This window comes from Balaenoptera borealis (assembly GCF_965194805.1).
Source record: "Balaenoptera borealis genome assembly, chromosome: 2".
Lineage (NCBI taxonomy): Eukaryota > Metazoa > Chordata > Mammalia > Artiodactyla > Balaenopteridae > Balaenoptera > Balaenoptera borealis.
Genome location: NC_138867.1, coordinates 54,933,163 through 54,954,428, shown reverse-complemented (window position 1 = coordinate 54,954,428; position 21,266 = coordinate 54,933,163). Strand labels below are relative to the sequence as shown.

Here is a 21,266-nt window from a genome sequence, read left to right as displayed (position 1 = left end):
GACAACTATCAAACAAAGAAAAAATGCTTTGACATCAGTGCTGTATCTCATGGAAGCCTTATAAGCAGCAGATACTAAAGAGTCAGGTTTTTCTGGGGAAAACACCATAAGGAGGTTTTGAGTTCTTACCCATTTATACAGAGTAGAGTTGAATAAAAACAGCTGTAGATAAGGCAATGACATAGGTATATACATAAATGCATATACACAGACACACACAAGAACTCATTTTAAGTGTTGCATTTCAAATTATTTTGATTGGGTCAAGTTGTCTAGGCTAGTGTGGCACTAAAGATACAAAGTTTCATTCATGAAATTTTAAATAATGGTGATAAGATTTATCTCGGGATACAAGCAGAACCTAAATGTATAGCACATGAATAATAGAATGTGCATGAATTTTGAATGCTTATTTTTCAGAAGAAAACAAAGCATTGCATGTGTGAATTCTTAGAGACTCTAAGTGTAGCCTGTATTTGCATTTCAATAGCTTGCAAGGAAAGCTCTGTGAAATTGGTCAGATGTATAGACTCTCATCTCTCCTCCACCCCAAATCAGTCAATTAGCTTCTGGAGAAAGGAACATACAGAAGCTAATACCAAGCAGCTCAAGACTTATTCCAGCTGATACAGATCAAAACAGATTCAAAGCAAGTATGTTGAGGACACAGGTTTTCTATGGAACAAATTCTGGGTAAGAAGCATACAACGCCAGGAGCTAATGCTGTTGTGGTCAGAGAACACACACACGGAAATGAAACAGACACGGCAGTGCACAGCAAGAGGAAAAAATAGGGAAATATCAGAAGACTGAGACCCAACACATCAGAATGGTTTCCAGCAGGCAAAAAGTTAAGTTTAGCAAATTTCGTCCATTTAAAACAAAGGCATTTTGGATGCCAGTTCTGCTACACTGATTAATATAAACATGCTATAAACGAACCCCCCTGTCATTCCACATTCCACCCCAATCCATGCACTCTAATGCTGTCTCTTCTAATTAGCATTTTTCAGTCCTCCCATCAAAAGCCTTTACTGACTCCACATTAGCTACTCCTTGCCCTTTATAAATCTCCTTATTTCAAAGCAGTTATTTTTTTAATGCCCACAAGAGCAAAAGTATAATACACAGGTATTACATATGTGAATGATGTTATCAATATATGTCTTTCGAATTGCAGCACTTTGGTTCCTTTATTTTCTGAAAAACTACTTTTACTAAGTACTGACTCGCCTAGCCATGGTTCCTGCTATGGGCTGATTGTCTGTGTCCTTCGACCCACACTCCACACGAATTCATATGTTGAATGCTGAAGCCCTAATATGATTGTATTTGGAGGTGGATATTTGGGAAATAATTAGGGTGAGACTAGGTCATGATGGTGGGGCCCTCATGATGGGATTAATGACTTTATAAAAAGAGGAAGGGACGTGGGATCTCTCCACCAGGATGAGGGCCCTCATCAGATATGGAATCCATGACAGCCTGACCTTGGACTCCCAGCTTCCAGAGCTGTGAGAAACACATGTCTACTGTTTAAGCCTCCCCGTCTGTTGCTTTGTTAAAGCAGCCTCAACTGACTAAGATATTTGCCTACCTTTGCTGTAGTCCTCATAAAAATCCTGTGTTAGTATGTGCATGTGATACAAAAGGAAACTAAGCCTCAGAAAAATTTTAACCTGCCCCAGAGTCACACAGTTAGGATGTGGCAAAGCCACATGGAGCAAGGCAAACAGAGGAGAAGGAAGGCTCAATTGTCTACAAACACAGTAACCACTATCTGCTTGACACTGTTCAAAGTAATTGACACGCATACATCTTATTTCTATAATATTCCTGGGAGGTAAGTGATATTCTCATTTTACTGATGACAAACGTAAAATGCAGAAGAGAGCCCAGGAGAGGAAAGCCAGCAGGTGGTGGATCAACATTCAAACAGAACTAAAAGCTTCAATGCCTCTGCTCTTAACCACACAACACAAGCTTGCCCTCTGTAAGAGTTATCACTGTCACCGCAGTGCTCGGTAACAACCCACCGCACAACTAGTGACTAACAACAATAACCATGTGCAGGTCTGCAGGTCGACTATGGGTCTGCTGGGCTTGGCTTCTGGCTGCAGGATTATATAGGTCAGCTCCACCAGAGTTTATTCTGGGACCCAGGCTAAATACGCAGGGACTACCCAGGGCATGCTCCTCTCACAGTAGATCACCAAAGGGCAGGATGGCAAGGCCAACCACACAAGCATATTTCAACAGCCTCTGCTTGTGACACATTCACCAACAGCTCAGTAAGACACATAGTGGAGCCCAAAGTCAAGTGGGGGAAAGTATTCCTGCCATCCATGAGGCCACTCCCTGGGCAAGGGAGTAAATGTATCCTTCTATTCCAGAGAAGTGAAAAATTAAGAGCATAATTGAATCTATCACACTATCTAAATTCAATTTGTATTTATCATAATGCCTTTTAGTTTGGATTGCTAAACAGTTAATGGAAAATGAATCTATGAGCCTAACAATTTATATTTGGAATAAAGTTTTAATGGAAAAGTGTAAATAGTCAAATCAATGTATTATTCCATCTTCACCTTCATGACAATGCTAAAATTGAGACAAGAGGCAATTAGAAAATATAAAACTATCAGTATCTCATAATGAAAACTATCACTATGATGAAGATCTTATAAAATATTTCTAGACCTAGCTGTTATCTCACTAAGTTTGAGCACTAAGCTAAAAAAAAAAAAAATCCATTAAAGAATACTTAACGTTTTCTACAATCATTTCTAGCTCATTGTAATACATTCTATTCTACCTCTAACTCCCCACCACTTTCCTGAGAGTTTCCATGTCCTCAACATACTAAATTACTAGGCAGGAACTCACAAAATTCTGCAGCTAATAAAGTTAAGTTTGGATCTTCATTTGTTGCCAAAATGAAAAAAAAAAAAAAGTTCAGTAATCAACGTGATTTAATGCCTTTGTGTATACATACACAAATTTAAACCACTGTATCAGAAAATTGATAAAATTGTACATATGCCATGTGTCTTTCTTGGTCGAACCCCCTATCTTCAATTACGGATATTCCACTCAAATGGAACAAAAATCTTGCCTGGATTTGATGTAATCTCACTCAGGTTTTAAATTCACTCACTGTTTCAAGCAATATGGCACCAACCTCATCATCTTCATTTAAGAATGAATTCCTTTTTCCATTACAGCCTCCAGTTTGAGATATTTCATTTTGCCTTTTCAAAACGGTATTGGAATAAGACTTGTAGGCAAGTTGTCAAAGTTGGAAGCAATTTGCAAAAATACACACACACAGCCCTTCAAAATTGGATACATTAGTTTCAAGGTCTGACACTAAACCATAAAACTACTTTGCTATCTATGTAATTTTAACCAGTTCTGCAAAATAAGTGTTAAAATACACATTATTTTTATGCTATTTTTTAACATCTTTATGGGAGTATAATTGCTTTTACGATGTTGTGTTAGTTTCTGCTGTATAACAAAGTGAATCAGCTATATGTATACATATATCCCCATATCCCCTCCCTCTTGCATCTCCCTCCCACCCTCTCTATCCCACCCCTCTAGGTGGTCACAAAGCACCGAGCTGATCTCCCTGTGCTATGCGGCTGCTTCCCACTAGCTATCTATTTTACATTTGGTAGTGTATATATGTCAATGCTACTCTCTCACTTCGTCCCAGCTTACCCTTTCCCCCTCCCTGTGTCCTCAAGTCCATTCTCTACATCTACATCTTTATTCCTGTCCTGCCCCTAGGTTCTTCAGAACCATTTTTTAGATTCCATATATATGTGTTAGCATATGGTATTTGTTTTTCTCTTTCTGACTTACTTCACTCTGTATGACAGACTCAAGGTCCATCAGTAATTCTTGAAAACTATTCAAATGGAAATCTATTACTTTGAGAGAAATTGTGTTCTCTCTTTATTCACAGTCTAGTTCAATTAATTATTTAAAGGGGATGAATTCAGAATCTATATCCAGACTTGACCTCTCTTTGGAAGTTTCAGCCCATACATCCAGCTGCTTACTGAGCATCTCTATCTAAAAGCTTCCAGAGGTGCTGCAAACTCAAGATGCACAGAACCAACTAATCACCTCACCATCCACGTTATTTTTATTTCTTGCTTTCATTTGTTTCTTGTTATGCCTGAAACCTGACAGTCACCTCCAGCTCCTTCCATTTCTTTTCTCAACCATCCCAACAGGTCATCAAGTCCTATTAATGGTACCTTCAGTTGCCTTTTCTCTACTTCCACTGCCAACATCTCAGTCCAGCAGCAGATCTCTTACCTCCCCATTTCTAACCTCCTAGCTGTTCTTGGCTTCTTCCCAGGCACTACTCATTAATGGCTGACAGTCGGTAAAATACTTCTGTGCCCTAAGTGAAACCTTTTAGTGGCTTGCTACTGTTTAGTCTAAAGTCCAAACCCTTCAATATGGCGGTATTCTTGGGACTCTGCTCATCAATTCCTGCTTCTCACATGCACTGTTTGCAGCACCTTGAAAAGGACACACCCTGTGTGGCCACCACACCTTTGCACACGCAGCTGTGCCCCCTGCCTGGAACACCCTTCTCGCCTAGTCAGTACCTGTTCATCCAGCATCATCTGGCAGAAATAGCCCCATCTCCACAAAGCCTTCCCAGCTTCCTACAGCACAGCGGGGCACCAGCCACCTCCAGTGCCCATGCATTGTGACTGACAGGGGTTACGGTACTTGCTGTTGCAGAAACTGTCGTCTCCCCGACCATACTATAAACCCCTCACAGGTCAGTACCATACTCCACTCATGTCTGGACTGCTAGAGCCTGGGATAAAAGTGCAAGAGTGTAGATTTAAGACACAACACTCAGTCCTCTGACACAAACCTGTTCAATATATACTGCTGGTGCTCTTATTTACTATTATTATTATTATACATTAATTGAAAGAAAGGCAGAGAATGGAATTTTTTTTCTTGACTGCCTGAATCAAAACACAATCTAAGTAAAATTGCAAGTGTTTTGAGAACTCAAGCATGTACCTTACTGAAGAGTATCTATGATAAGGGTTCCAAATCACAGGCGTTTGTTGTCTTTAACATTAGAACGTTTCAAGGCGCAAAGCAACTGTCTTACCATGCCCTGGAGGTAGTTTCGTAAGGCAAACCATGTGTGCCAGCGATTTAAAAAATGTAAAATGGCACCTGGACACTGCCAGTGCCCTGGGTCCTTTTGGAGTAAAGGTCTAGGGCTCCCTCCAGCCACACCACTGTAAGAACAGTTCCCCAAGGTGGGTTAGTTAATGGTTTGAGCTCTCACATTACTACCTTTGCCATTATTTGGGAAGTCAAGAAACAAATGCAATGGGTAATACATCCCCTTCAGGCACCTCTCCATAAAAATAAAACCCAGTCTCACTGGAAGAAAGAAGGCAAAGCTGTTTAACACACCTGTTAAAGGTTGTCAAACCTTACATTTGGGGATACCGAAGTGGTATGTGCCATGACTTAGGTGTTCCTTGGACACGTGATCCCCCTAGGAGCAGTGGGTCTCAAGCCTGGCTACACACCACCAAGAGACTGATGTGGATTGCTTCGAGGCCCTAGGCTTTAGAGAGCTCTCCAGGTGATTCAAAAGGGCAGCCTCACTGAACTGCTGGCCTAAGGTTTGGAGTGAGGCATCCCATGGAACTGATTTACCGTCCTCAATGCCAAAAGAATGCACAAGATAAAAAACAGCTTTAAGAGCCTTTTATTGGTGGTACTGAGTGGTATAACGTTTTTTTTTCCTTAGACGATGAAACAAAAAAATTAAAAATTGGCCACCAAAACCACTTTTTCAACTGATTATAAAAGTAATACAGGCTTACTATAGAAGAGTTCAAGGAAAAAATTCTTATGGTGCCACCATCAAGATATAATAAATTTAAAAAAAAAAAGATATAATAAATTAACATTTTATGGTGCCACCATCAAGATATACTAAATTAACATTTTAGTGCAGTTTCTTGCTATTAGTTTAGATGATGATAATGAAGAAAAAGAAAATAGGTCCTTAATAAATGTTAGATATGATGGATATTTTTTAGCCTTTTCATACCTCATTTTAATTCATTCTCAATAATTCTGCAAATAAGTGTATTTTACCAGTGAGGAATTAACCAGCCTGGCCAAGCCCATACAGCTTAGTGGCAAAGATGGTCTTAAATACTCCAAAACCCACAGGGCTATCCTACACGCGCGCGCATGCGCACACACACACACACACACACACACACACACACACACACATTTTTATAGAATTGTACATACATTATGTATACAGATTAGTAACCTGTTCTTTTCCTTGCCATTACTGTCAAGCTTTTGCCCATATCATCAAATATTTGTCAAAAGCATGATTTTAATGGCAATAGTGTCTTCTAACACATGTGTTTCACAAGTTGGATGCCAATCTCCATGCTTTTGGTTGCTTCCAAGACAAATGTATGATTTCTAGGACACTTTAAAAATCTATCATGAGACTTCCCCGGCGGTCCGGTGGTTAAGACTCCACATTTCCACTCCAGGGAGCGAGGGTTTGATCTCTGGTCAGGGAACTAAGATCCCACATGCCGCACCATGCAGCCAAAAAAATTTTTTTAATTTAAAAAATAGATGATTTTATAAAAAATAATAATAAAAATCTATCGTTACTCTTATTTAAAATGTAAGTTTCAAATAAATTCCAACACCCTATTTGATTTCATTAGACTCTGGTGCCAACAAAAAAATTATTGATCCCTGCTTGCATATTGATCTTTGTAAGTTCATGTAATTCTTGATTTTTATATTTTATCTAGTTTATTGATTATTTGGTCTTTTAGTCTTTTCTTCTTGTCTTCTGACATTATTCATTATTCACTGTGTTTCAAATGCAATGTTATTAAATTTTTCGGCCTTACCTACTTTGAGAAATCTTTTCAGGCAACTTAAGACTTTCAAAAGCTATGATAAATTAAACCACACAATTCTTAAAAAGAAGGAACTAAGAGCTAAACCGTGAAGAAGTGGTGGCTCATTTTATCTACAAACTATTGCAACTGAGTATGAAACCCTGTCCTGATCGGCTAAGACAAAAATGAAGACCAAGCCAGCTCTCATTATCTGATTAAAAGAAGCAAACTTGTTCACCTAGAGAGGAAGAAACTTTTTGAGTACTGAACTCGAAGCAAATTTATCACGTGGGCGTAATACAGAATAAGAGACAATGCACAACATAATGGATAAGGCTTCAAGGGGAGTTTTACAAAAAGTGCAAAGGTGTTCACTCAGAGCCAATTCTTTTAGAACCCTCAATAAAAGCCAAGGACATAATGTGAAGTTGTAATTCGGATGGACAGTCTACGTGTGATAGGACCTGCTGGAGGGCAGAGCTCAGGGAATCCTGGAGATGAATGGTAAGAGATCTCTTGGGCTATTGCTCTCACCCGTCACTTCTCAGCCAGGGTCTGCAGAGCAGAGCGATTCAAAATTGAGATTGTTTGCAGGACCTGAAGTGCAGGCATGCTGCATGACTGATTCAAAGGAGACCCACGTGCTTCAGTGGAAGGGGAAGGACTAATATTTTCCCAGGAGGATTAAGAGCCTGGTTGGAAAGACATCATTACACAAAAGTCGGAAACGGTTGGGGGCCATGACTTTTCAAAAAAAGCAGCTCTGAATCTGTTCAAATGCTTGAACTCAGTTCAGGCCCCAGAGATCTGTGCCTATGAAAGTTGAACACTGTCTTTGGCTGGCAACTGCTAAGAGCAAGAGGCAATAAAACACATGCGTGCTATAAGCATGCTGCATGTATTTCCACTGCCCAAACAGATCTACTCTCCACCCTATACTGGGCCTTGGCGTTCGGATGCATGGACCACGCACGGCTGGGGGCTCCTGTGCCCCTCTGGTTTCTGTTGGGTTTCGCTAATAGGGAGCACCGGAAAGAGTGCAGAAGGAAGGAGAAAAATAAGGCTGAGATGTCCCCGTCCACCTCCCTGCAGAGTCACTTCAGTCTGTGTCCCTCACCTACGGTACCTGTCACCTGCCTTCTCCATCTCCAGGTTCTGTAACTGCTCCCTCCCTCGCTCCTTCAGGCCTAGTGAAGGTAATGGCTCCCTGTGGCTTCCAGCACCTTAAACTTTCCCTATACCCTGCCCACACCTTTTAAAGCATCCCTTTTATAAACTCCCCTCAAATTATCCAATTCATGCTCACCATCTTTTTACTGCCTAAGGCCCACCTGATACCCACATTCAATTATTTAAAATCACACTATGCAAGGCTCTGTGCCGATCCAGAGGGCAGTGAACTAAGGTTAACTGAATAAGTACTACATGCCAGAGGCTGTGCTAAAGGTTTACAACTGCCTTCAATCTTTAAGCATGTATTATCTCCATTTCACAGCTGTGGACACAGAGATCAGAGTGGTTAAGAAACTTGTCTAAAGTTACAGAGCTACTCATTGTCACGGGACACTAAGCCTCAAGGTGTTTGTAGTTTCATTATAAGACACTCAAATCAAATAATTTTAAAATAATGTATCACGCAATAGGATTAGGTGTGCAAGTAAGTAAAATAGACAATGACTATTATAACATTCAGAATGGAACACAGTAATTATGGAAAATTTCAGGAAAGAATTATAGTTTACTTTGGTCCCGAATGAGCAGGGAGAATTGGAGAAAATAAGGAAAGGATATTGTAGGTAAAGGGGATACATCAAGTCTGGAGAGGGGGTGATGGAACGGGGTTTTGGAAGGCAAAGAGTTGGAAATGAGACCAGAAAAGTAGACTGAACTAAATCAGACAGAGTCAGGTGCATTTTTACTCTATCCTCGAGTAGATGACGCAAAGTCATGTGGGGATTTTAAACCAGGGATTGATGTGGGGATCTACAGCGACAAGCAGGATGGAATGGAGAAGGACCTGGACACAGGGGTACCAGACAATACAGAAATTTAGGTGTGAAAGAGGCTGCCTAGACTCTATAAGTATTTTTAATGTAGAATTGACAGGGGCTGGTGACTGCAAGCATGAGACGGAGAAGTCAAAGGTGGGAAAAGGGATGACCTGGAGAACAGGTATTGCCTTGACAGAAATACAGAGATGACAATTTTCTGGTTTATTAACAGCTGTACCAGAGAATGAGAAGGTGCAAAAGAAGAGCTAGTATTCAAACCTGTTTATTTGATGTTGTTTTTAAAAAAAGTTTGTTATGAAAACAATCCTTAGAGTACAAAATAGAAATTTGAGTGAACATAAGATTTTAAGGGCACCCCATCCTTACCCCTTTGTGGATCAGGAAACTAAAACTACAGTATTCTATCTCTATTTCAGAGGCAGAAATTCAACTCCTTCAATGGATAAGAAACACCACTTGGATGTGACCACAACGGGTCTCACTGATTAGGTAACTCATCGCTACCAAAAGTTCATGTGCCATTTTGATTCTTTCTGTCCCAAAGTCATCTCTGTGCCTTTCTGGAACCTCTGGAGATCAAAAGTACCTTATCCCAAAGTGTAATTATCATAAGTGTTTCTATTATAATCCTCTAACTAGACTTCTTTCCTGTAACCACCCAGAGTCTTCAAATGATAGGAACGCGGATAACACTCCCACGTAATGATCCTGCTATTAAGTTCAGGTGAGTGCAAACACATCCATAAGCACATTAAAGTTAACACAGAAGAAACACTGAGACATTGTGACTGGAATAACCTACATCCAAGCACTGCTGACACCCAGTCAGAATGTAAGAGTCCAGAAGAGTCTTCTCTGTTTTCTAAAACTGAATTCCAGACCAAGGCCAGGGGAAAATCAGAGCCTAGGCCAAGGTAAGAATGTTAGGTTTTCGTTGTTGTTTCAAATAAGGTTGGGGGATGAGATCAGGTATAGGGGAAAGAGAAGCAAACAAAACAGAAACCTAAACACAAATCTAGAAATCTAAATTATAAATATTTAGTTGGTAACCTCGTCATATCTGAAAAAAAAATTTTTTTTAACATTCCAGCTGCACATGACAGTGGACTAAAATGGTAATATTTAATTGGAGAGGGGAGAAATCAACAGAAGATGCTACCAAGCAAAGGAAAGCACAAGAGAATGGCAGGAAAGGATCACAGGAGGCCTCTCTGAGATACCCCTCCCTCTTTTAGTGCCTTCTTCCTGCTTTAATGATGCCCGTTGTTCATTTTTCTCCAGCCTTGGGATCTATCACATTAGGGATAGGGACACTTTCATTAAAACAAATAAAAGGGACACACATAACGGAAATCACTGAAACAATTAATTTCCCTGACAGTTAAAAAATATGACCCCTGTTTAAGGGATATTAGGCCCAAAAGGAGCCAGTTATCCTTTGACGAATTAGACCTGTCTAGAAATTCAAATTGCCCCAAGTCCAAAGTCTGCCCAAGCCCATCCATCCGTCAGAATTTCCCACGTTTGGAGATGCAATCTGAAAAGTTTTCCAGATTCTAACAGGGGAAGCCATTGGGACCTCTTTCTCTCATTCTCATTTCAAAGGCAGTGATTGAAGTGCTATCAGTAGTACTGGAAATATTAATACATTCCACAGAAAAGATGGAAACGTGCAGTCACTTAAGATGACCAACTAAGTTGTGTTGCCATTTTATGAGGTAGTCATGCCTTGAGAAATTACATGCTCTGACTAAAAATCATTTTTCAAAGTCCAAATTTTAAAAACACCACTAGTAGGCCTGTGTTTTAAGAGCTAGAGGTACTGAAATTCTAAAAGTAAGTTCTAAACACACACTGCATTATTCTATACTAAACACATTCTGAATTATTGCAAAATTAAATTTTAGAGAATTATAATATTCGTATGCTCCATATTTTTGACACAAGGCTTTAAGTTATTTAAAAAATGGATCTGTTCCAATTCTAAGCATCTAACACTAAGCATCTATTCAGTGTAACAGGCCAATAGAGTCTTATTATTAGATAATATATTCTGTCATAATGACCCCTGTAAATAATGCTAACTGTCTTTATTGGTGATTCTTCTAAGTTAAAAATAAATTCAAACAACAAATATGGAATAAAAACATAACTATTTCATCTGACTAGTAATGATATGGAATGTTATAAAGAATAGAAATCATCTTTGCTTTCAACAACATAATACTTATTGAGGACCTTCTATATTCTACATGGCCTTTAACTTAAAAAAATTCAGTTATGCCTATCTCCCATGTAGTACACTCAAAAGTCATGTTACAGCATGCATTTTACAGAAGAATAAACAGACACCAAGAGGGTATGTGACTTGCTCAAGATTACCTAGCAACACAGTCAGAATCAGTCATACAAATGTGTAAGTTTCAGCCTAGGTTCACTACAGGTATACCTCATTTACATGTTGAAATGTTTCATATACAGTAGTATGTATTTGTAGATTAACTTAATTTCTAAATTCACCAGGTGGCGTTGCTCTTAAGAACTCTACAGCAACATCATTTGTAATACAAATGTATACTTACATCTTGTATTTTGTAAGTAGTTTCCTAATATTGGAATTTCTTAAAACAGCTACTCTGTATGTGCAATGTCTTTTTTAATAAATATTGGATATAATGGGAGTAAAAGAATAATAGGCTTTGTTTAAGCCAAAATAAAGTTGTAACTATGAGGTGGCAGAACTTTTACACACTGTTATGTTACTATTTCTCACAATGTGGAGAGTTTTATTTCATTTACAATAGAAAGCAGACATTCTTTATCTATTATATAGTAGAATATGGCAGGTGTAGTAAAAGTACGTTAAGTACAACGAAGATCTAACGGTCTAAGTACTATATTAACTAGCAACGTTTCCTTTGTTTTGTTGCAAATCTTAGAAAATAGCTTCATTATTTTAAACAGCCACAATAATGATTTCTTTATTTCTAAAATTAGAAGTTCTATGAAATCTATACCCCTCAAAAGCACCATATATCTCAATCATATCCTCTGAAGTTGTGATGATATATATTACAGAAATAAACCACAAAAAAGAGTTTCTTATCAAAAACACATTTTAAATTATCTAAAATGAATTAAAGGAAAGAGAAAACTCTCAGCAGAATTGCCATCAACATAGTAATAATCTGAACCATTAGGAGTTTAATAGAGTTTATCATCTTTTTAACAAAGAGCCTTTCCATATTTAACCAGCGACCCCAAAGAGGACGTGAATCCACACAAACAGCTGTGCATTACCAGAACTTCATAGATGTGATGAAAACAAAGAAAAGGAAATCCACAGCAGTGACTAACCACACTGTACATTCAAAACAATGACCACACTGAAAATCATTAGAGTCAGTCTGTTTACTTAGGTTTGGAACAATAGATGACATTTAACCCCAACTTTTTTAATCCCTCTTTTGTTTACCTACAAATAATCCTTTAGTTTATCTATTATATTATTATAATATTAGAGTAACATGAATAATATTAGTATTAGTAACTGACATTTAAAACAAAAAGCAGACAGCTAGCCCAGCTGTGAGTCAAAGACCATCAAGGAATCTCTGAAACATTTCTACATGTGCTGTATATTCGGTCTTCCCAAGCACTTTTTTTTTTTAATCTCAAAAATAATGAATGAGAGTTTAACGATGGCTAATGATTAGATCCTTTCGCAGAGAAAACTACCACTTACACACAGGAAAAAAGAGTTATCAAGGAGTTAAACATACTAATTTTGAACATATTCATATTTTGGCTTCCTGAAACTTACAAACGGCCAAGCAGATGTTTCTTTCAAGTTTTCTGATCTGCCAAGTTTTGACTTGGAATACATTTGTATACTAAAGTCAGAGTCATTAAATTAGAGAAATTTGGGCACAAAAAGCAAGGCAGTAAGACACATATCTTTCCTCATCTCAACATAAACAAATTACAGGGAACTTTGATTGAGCTGCCAGCAGAAACTTTCATCTCACTGACAGGAGGAAACATCCCAGCAGCTGCACACATCTGCCAGGCGATCAGACAGACGCTGCTGCCTGCCGTACGGGCTGATCCCGCCACAAAACTGAGTCCCGTGTTCCCAGAACTGAACGGAGTTGCTGCCCTCGACAGACTTCCCAGACTTCTGACAGAATGCCCAACCGGCTCCTCAGATGTCACTGCCAGCCACGATTTAACTATTCTTGAACAGCCAGCAGAAATAAAACAAACAACCAACAAAGTCTCAAGCTAAAAGTCGTATCTATTGTCTCTGACAAAAGAGCCTTTCTCGTTGAACCCTGTGATGGGTCACTTAGCTCTGTAACTAGAGACTTAGCGTATTCACGTTGCTAAGAACTGTGCACATATCTGTGCCCAGTAAAGGAATGAAAAGGGAACTTTGAAATCCTCCACGGCTGGCCACTGGCAACCCTACATTTCAAGAATGGAAGGATCTCCTACCTGGAGCCCTCTTCGTCTTAGAATGCTGGACTCATCCATCTCCCCCTCCGCTTTCTCTGAGCCTCTCACAACAGTCTAGCCATGCTGTACTACCTCTACTTCAGCACGCTAATTCAGAGCCCAGCAGCTGCTAAACACTTACATCACGCTCTAGCTGATTGGAGCCCGGGGTCAGCTGGTCCCGCTTAGTTATTCACTCCAGCAACTTCGGGGATCACGGATGCTTGCAGTTCGGTGGGAGAGCGCAGCAAGTGGGCTCAGACGCCTAATGCATCCATCCAGGCGGAGGAGCCTCTTGCTAGTAGATAGGAAATTGCGGGAGCCCTGTTTTTTTCTTCTCCTTCAAAATACTGGCCCTGGCATTCCAGGTGACCAGAAGATGGCTTTCGGCAGTGGCCTCGGGTCAAGCCCCTTCGGAAGTAACTATAAGGTCAAGGTGGCTAAGTAAATCAGCGGTGACAGACACCTCTGTAAAAGGCAGCTGCTGACTGGGATGGTGAGAAACTAGGGCACAGCTGGCCAGCCAAGCAGCACCACCATGCCTGGCGCTCATCTTTTCTGATGGCATCAAAGAAAAGGAAATGTTGCAGAACACACACGCTGCCGGAAAACCTGAAAACAGAGGACTCAGGGCGGCTGTTCTCCAGCCACAGCGGGTGGAACACCTTACCCATCCCAGCGTGAAAGCCAGTTCATTTACATAAATACCTTGCCGGTCGATTCCTAGCCCAAAGATACAGTTTAGATTTTTAATTTCCCTTGTGATAACAACTTCGTTCGTTCTGTTGATACTGGACCAAAATGTAAAAAGGGAGAAGAAATTCTAAGAGCCATCATTAGTTGGAATAGTAACCTATTTCTAGTCCAGAAGCAACTAAAAAAAAAAAAAAAAAAAAGATTCCCATCATGTGCAATTTCACAGTCTGTTTCAGCTTGTTTACTCCACTCATCCTCATCTTATTTCAATTCAAAGCAACCAAGAGATGAATATTAAGTTTTCATTACTGGCCTAGCACAGGAGTAACAATATACGATGCTACCAATTTATAATAAATTATTCCCCCTTGATTTCTCTTCTAAAGATATTTAAATTGAGAGCATAGTATGGTCCTGAGAAGCAGACACTAGGGCTACCTGTAGTTTGTCTCAGAATTACCTCTTCCTTCACTTTATCCCTTACACAGTCCTTTTTTCTTGAAAGAAAGGTAGTTAGGAAGGCAGGCATAATTTTTTTTTTTTAAATCGGTAATTTCTGTTTTTTACCTAATCCAGATAACTAGCGATTTCTAAACATGGGGGGTGGGGAAGGAAGAGAAAAATGGTTCCTTACCCAGCCACCTGCTATTACACTAGCTTTCCGTCTCTTTCTGGCTGTCAACACACTATTAGGCTTGCCATCAATTGATTAGATTATGTCATTAAAAATAGCTCAGGGATTTATGAATCTAACCACGGAGGAAAATTGATTGCATTTTATGTTCCCAAACCATCTTTGCCTACATCTCCAGACATACAAAGGGAAACCCTGTCAAGAAATGTCACCCTTCCCTCGCAGACGCAACCTCGGAGAAGGGTATCAGGGTATTTTTTTCCACTTAGGCGTGCTCATTTGATACCACTTAAAGGAAGAAAACCCCAGAGAGTTTTTTTGTTCTTGTTCTCAGGTGGAGGAGTAATGCCACCTCTAAAAGCAAAGAAAAAGCACAAACCTGGTTGTTGCTCAAACCAAAATGTACCCCCAAATTCTAGCACAAAAGATTTTTAAGATTTTTAAAAACTACATATTTTTGTTTAAATTCAAGGACAAAAAAAGGAAAGAAAAAAGAAAATCTAGGGGTGGAAGGGAAGAATCAGTGTGCTATCTGTGGGAGAATCTGCAAAGCTGGTGGAAACAGATCCCATCCTTGACAGGCCCACCTGTACTTTAACCTTTTCCTGCAAAAGGAAGGCCGGTCTCTTCAATGAAAACAAAAGGAATGACAGTTGTTGCCCTTTCTCCCTCAATTCACCCTCCTGAGAGACGAGGTTAAACAGCTCCCTGAATGTGAAGTGCCAGTCTTCAACAAAGTGCCTTGGCAGGGGGTCAGAATATATTTACCAACTTAGATGTCACTGTTATCTGCCCACAGAGGCATAAGAAAGTCCTAACTGAATTTAGGAAAAACAAATCACGACCCAAGAAGCTGAACTTTTAAAAAGCAAAAGCCGAGCATGGTGTCCTTAGACGTGCTTGTGATCTGAGGGCTGTGATCTTCATTGCGCTGGCGCTTCTAGAGAAAGTGGGGTCTGATGGAGGACATCAAGTTCCCACTAGAGAAAAGGAAGGGAAAAGACTTTTCCCCTTCAAATAAAGATCATAGGATGCCAGGAGGAAAAAAAAGTAGAGCCCAGAAGTATCTTTTCTGTGGCCAATCAAGTAAACTGGTTGGAAGTGCTATCAGAAGACATTTCGAGGATAGAGTGACAAAAAGTCAGGTGATGTGTGTCCCAGATAAGTGGGTTCTGTGCATCTTAGGCACGTGGCACCTAGACCTGTTTGGTGGCTGGGAGTGATAAAAAGGAACTTGGCTAAGGGTGAAAAGTATGTTTCTTAACAGAGGAATATTCTGAGATAAAAATCTAGGTTAGTATTCAACCATTAACTAAGTCTAAGATGAGGATTATGACCATTGCACCATCAAATCTAGTATGAAAAAATATCGATTACCTATCAAAATGTATCACTTTGAGAAGTGATACACATACATTTTAAAGAAAGAAAACCAGCCAGAGGCAAAAACATTTGGGACAAAAATGAAAGGCTGCTGAAAAATAACATCAAGCAATAATGGCTTAGCAGAGGGAACAGTAAAACGAAAATTGCTACATTTACCCTTTGCTATATATTTTCTCATCAAGATAAGCCATATGTTAAAATGCAATAAAAACTTCAAATGATGACACTATTCACAGGTAATAATTAGGAGTTAGTCTAATTTCCATTAATAAACTCAGTTTTCCTGCAATTTTACACCTTCATGGAATATTTTCACAATACTGTGAGTCAGTTCACAAAGTACCAACCTCAACATGTATAGCTTTTACATGTGTATTCAAATAAAATCTGGTAGGCTTTGTCATTAATGGTAATCTAAATCCAGGAGCTTCACAGTACTTGATTTAAAAAAAAAATTATTTGTGTGGATACATCTCATGCACACTCTACTGTAGGCATAATTTACTTCAAAGAATACTCAGCATCTGTGGACACTCTAATAAGGGTCAAATTCAAATTTTATTAATTGTAAAAATTAATTAATAAATGGCTCACAGAAACAAAAACAAGATCAAATCCAGAGTGAGAAAAATCAGGGGAGGGGTGGGAAGCGTTTGGTTAAGTATTTTCACAAAGGGAAAGGATAAGGTTTTGTGATCACTGACGTCCACGTAATGTCATTTGGTGGCAGGATACAGGTTTGTCACCTGATTTACACAGTCACATATTTCTCACAAATTTAAGAACCAGTTACCGCTCCACTCTAGATCCACATTGGTTACACTACAGCAAATGCACCTACTCTTTGATCTTACCTACTCTTCAGCAACTGAATGTGCACTGGGAAACGGCGGTGAGGAACACCGCAAGGAATTTTTTAAGCACCCCAGATGGGGGACGTTTCCAAACATAACCTTACCTACTACACTCCACTGGCTAAATACACTCCCTGCCAGCAGCTCTCAGCCTGTGGCTCCTGGACCACTTATCCAAAAGCCACAGAGGTGACGTGTGAGGAGTGTGAGAGGGTAAGTTCCTGGTGGAGGCAGGGGCTTCCCTGTCCAGATCTGCCAGGGGGAGGAGAGTCATAAGAGCACAGCTGTGACCCTATCCCTCATCTCCCCAGAGTCCTCAGTGTGCTCGGAATGTGATTTCCAGTACCATCGCCCCAATCTGTGGTGGGATTTCCCCTTAATGTCGCTTTGTGTATCTGTGGCAGCGATTACTATGTAGCAAGACAGACAAGTACCCACAAAATGCATTAACTACCATATCCTGTCTGTTACTTTTAGACAACAGACCAAGGATTTGTACATCTCTGTTCATTCATGAGGGAAACCAATATGGCCAAGTGGATAAATCCCTTCATTCAGTCATTGATTATGTCTTCCACTCACAGATAAATGCCAGTGGCCAATGAGTATGTTGTATTTTTAAAAAGGTAATATAAAGGTCATAAAAAGTTACAAATGAAACAGGTCATTCATGAAAATGTATATAAAGCATCCGTTATCGTGAATATTATTATTCCTGTGTCAATTTAAGTGGTAAAGAGAACCCTGAATGCCAGTGACCAATGTAACTGTGAGATCTGCTCAAAATACATATAAATATTTCAGTGCTTATATTTAAAATCCTTCTTAATTTTAGCACTTTATTTTCCTCCATGTTTTATTTCTAAATAACGATAGCTAACATATATTGAGCACACAGTATATGCCAATCACGGCTCTAAGTACTTTATACAAGTCATCTCATCGAATTCTTACAACAGCTCCATGAATTAGCTATACTATCATCCGCATTATACAGATAAGGAAGCTGACATCAGAGAGGTTAAGTATCCTCCTAAGATTCCACAGCTAAGGAAAGGCAGAACTGGGATAAGAACCCTGACAGGCTGACTCTTGAGTTGGGGTTCCTAACCGTCCTATTGCCTCTTAGTGCTTAAACAAAGAAGGAAAATGTGCTTTCAGGGTGAAAGGAACACATGAAAGGTGTCAGATTCTTTAGCTTCAAAAGGCAAATTAGCACATTCTAAGCTGTCAATGGTCAGAACACACCAGAAAAGAGCATTTGGCATCTCAGATTCCATGGCCATGTGTCTCTAAAAGACAAAAGGAGGAGGGTCTCAGCCGCCTTGGGGCCGGAAGGGAGAAAGGTGCCCCTGGGCAGGAGTGCGTGGAGGAAGAGGGTGGCCAGAGAAGAGCTCTGGGGCACAGCTCTACTTCTTAAATGCATCTGGGCCTCCAGAGGCTTCCCTCTTGGAACAACTCTTCTTCACCCTTCTGGGTCCAAAATTATACAGTTCTGAATATACCATGTACTTACTTACAATCAAGCGAATTCCACAGAACTAAGGCCCCCCCTTGCAGTTGTTGGCCAGCGTACTACACATCCCCATTAATTTGTGGGCTTTTGGCAGCTCTTCAATCTCTAGTCTGACACTCTTCCGTTTTCTGGAATTTACCACTGAAGGCACTCCGTAAATCACTCTTTCCTTCCAGGTGAAATGACTCAGGGCAAAGCTGTCCTGGGCAGTGCTGAGAAGCTGAAAGGGAGGGCAAGTCCCAAGCCTGACTTTTCCTTCCGTGTTCCGGAAGTCCTGACCCCCCAGAATCCTCAGAAGAAAGTACCCTGCCCTGAGAGCCAGCGCAGTGCCCAGGGCAGGCCCTACCAGCCAGACACTCAGGCAGCTGGGGGAAAGTCCCTTCACTTCCTTGAGCTTCAGTTTCTCGTTTGTGAAATTAAGATATTACTATGGGCTTAGCAGTGGGAAGCTGGGAAGAGCAGGAGGCCACCTGCTGGGAAACTGCAAAACTGGTCCCAGTGTCCTCAAGGTAGGAGCAGAGCCCGTGCCCCTCACTCTGGACACCGGGTCCCTCCCCTACTGACTCCACAATCATGACTGCAAACTCCCCTTCCTCCTCCAGGCTATTAGCATCTCATCGAGCATCTGCTTCACATGCCGCTCAGCTACCTGCCTGGTTCCAAGCCTCCTTCGCCGGGCCGGGAACACGGGAGAGGCTGGGGGCGAAGCTCAACCTCCCCGGCGGTCCCTTCCTCATCACTGTGCTCCCAAGTGAGAGAGCAGCGCTCTGACACCAGGGACGTGCCGAAGCACGGGGGCTGAAAAGCACGCTGCAGACTTCAGTGTTAACGCTGAGAGCAGGTTAAACGTCTGGCTACAGTTGACACTTATCTTCATCCCCGCCTAACACCGTGATATTACAGCATTAGTCTAATCTTCAGAAACATTATTTATTAAAGTAACAAACAAGTGAACCAGAGAGGGATCACCAGTGTCATCAGTGCCCAAAAGTATAAAGACACCCAGAAATAGGCTCCATTCCATTTAAAGTCCCAGGAGATACTATGCTCAGGAACAAACACTGAAACTACAAATTACCTTGTCCTATATTTTAAAATGGTCATTTAAAATTGTACAATAAAGTTCAATCTTGAAGGTCAACAAAGGTAAAAAAAAAAAAAAAAATGCAGTTCATATTGCATGTGTCTTTTTCTCCCCAAAGAAAAAATTTTAAACCTGTCAAGGAGACTAAAACAAAGGGCTTGATGCCTTCTAGGGAGAGGAGGAATTTTCCCACTCAAAAGAAAAGAGGGGATCTAACGTCTTCCCACTGATAATACACCAAAGTCTGAATTTATCCAAAGAGTAGCATTTTCTAAAACACGTTTCATTTAGCAAAAATTGCAGGTGGTGTCAGTAGCAAGCATATGCCTCTGAAATATGCTGCATCCCAGGCTTCCTGCATGTAGCTGCATTTCCCATCCTGCCTGTAATCCTGAAGACTGTTACAACGTATGCAATTGGGGATTTGCACAATGTAACATGCATGATCTCGCTTAAGCCTTTTCACAAGAAAGCTATATTGTCTTGACATCTGCATCACCTTTTAAAATCTAATTATTTCTGGCATATTAGCCATCAAATCACCACTGACAATATGACAGGAATCATGGTATTGAAAAAATTACATCCTAGGAGGAAATAATAAAATATAAATCACATACGTAATTTTCTTTTGAACATTTTAACAATGACACCCTCATATACATATGAAATATAGCAGACTATCCTCATAAATGCCCCAACATCAATCACAGAAGGAAAATATTCTCTACTTTGTGAACACACAGATCCAACAAAATATAGCATTTCTAATAAAACTGGGTAATACAACTTCATTTTTTTCATCGAGGGCATTTATGAAGATCTGACAATGGAAAATAGCTCCAGTATTTTTTTTTCAATTATGTCCCTTCATCTCCAAATGACACAGCCAACACTGGGACCGTAAACTAACATTTAGCAAAATCCTGTATTTCATATTAATATAGATGGAGATGGGAGTAGATGAGTGAACTGACATTGGCCGTACCGCCAGCATAGGGTGCCTGCCCATTGTATGAGCTTCAGACATGAGTATGTCAATCTATCTATATGCCTGATAATACTCCTGGCATCAACTAAGTACTGATATTTTATGAGCTTCTGAAACAGAGAGATATTCCTAAAATTATTCCTAAAGTGATGAGATCTACCTAGAGATAAAAGATGAAGATTATTTTCAAATTTTGAACTCTATTGTCTATATTCTGAGTTTAACTACAGAATCAGAGATTATAAAAGCACTTTCAGGCTACGCATGTATTAAACTTTTCTTTTTTAATCCTACAGTGACAAGCAACTAAGTTCTAGGTTAAATGTACTGTTACCTATCTAAACTTCTCAAAAAAAGTAAACACAAGGGAAGAAAAGATAAGAAAAATCTTCTAAGAAGAAAAATCAAGCTAGTCACCTTGGAATTTAAAAGCTGATTGACCAAAGACAGCATGCTAAATAAAATTAGCATGGGATTTTATACACGAAGTAACAAAGCATTCTTTCTATGTCTCTGTATTTGCATCGACATGAATTATGATATAGATCTGAAGAGACTTGAGCAAGCTGTTTTAAACCTGACGATCATGTCTAGAACCTTATTATACCTTGAGGCTCCAGGTTAGATTAATTCTGAAGTT

The 21,266-nt window shown here is 39.9% G+C and overlaps 1 protein-coding gene and 1 long non-coding RNA gene across 15 annotated transcripts in view; one reads left to right on the top strand and one right to left on the bottom strand.

Annotated features, from left to right (window-relative positions):
• LOC309619442 overlaps positions 1-21,266 on the top strand; it is a 670,492-nt gene that overhangs the window by 216,050 nt on the left and 433,176 nt on the right. The gene's annotated exons all lie outside the window — the stretch shown is intronic.
• The window catches only part of MAST4 (microtubule associated serine/threonine kinase family member 4), a 569,187-nt gene that overhangs the window by 315,735 nt on the left and 232,186 nt on the right, over positions 1-21,266 (bottom strand). For 2 of the 14 annotated variants that reach the window (XM_082372999.1, XM_082373001.1), the window contains exon 1: positions 13,466-13,771. The exons of 9 other annotated variants lie outside the window; for them this stretch is intronic. In XM_082372999.1, coding sequence (XP_082229125.1) covers positions 13,466-13,504 — 39 coding nt within the window. In that variant the 5' untranslated portion in view covers positions 13,505-13,771. Of the gene's footprint in view, positions 1-13,465; positions 13,773-21,266 lie in introns of those variants that run through there. 3 more of the 14 variants (XM_082373004.1, XM_082373006.1, XM_082373014.1) reach the window with 2 other exon arrangements.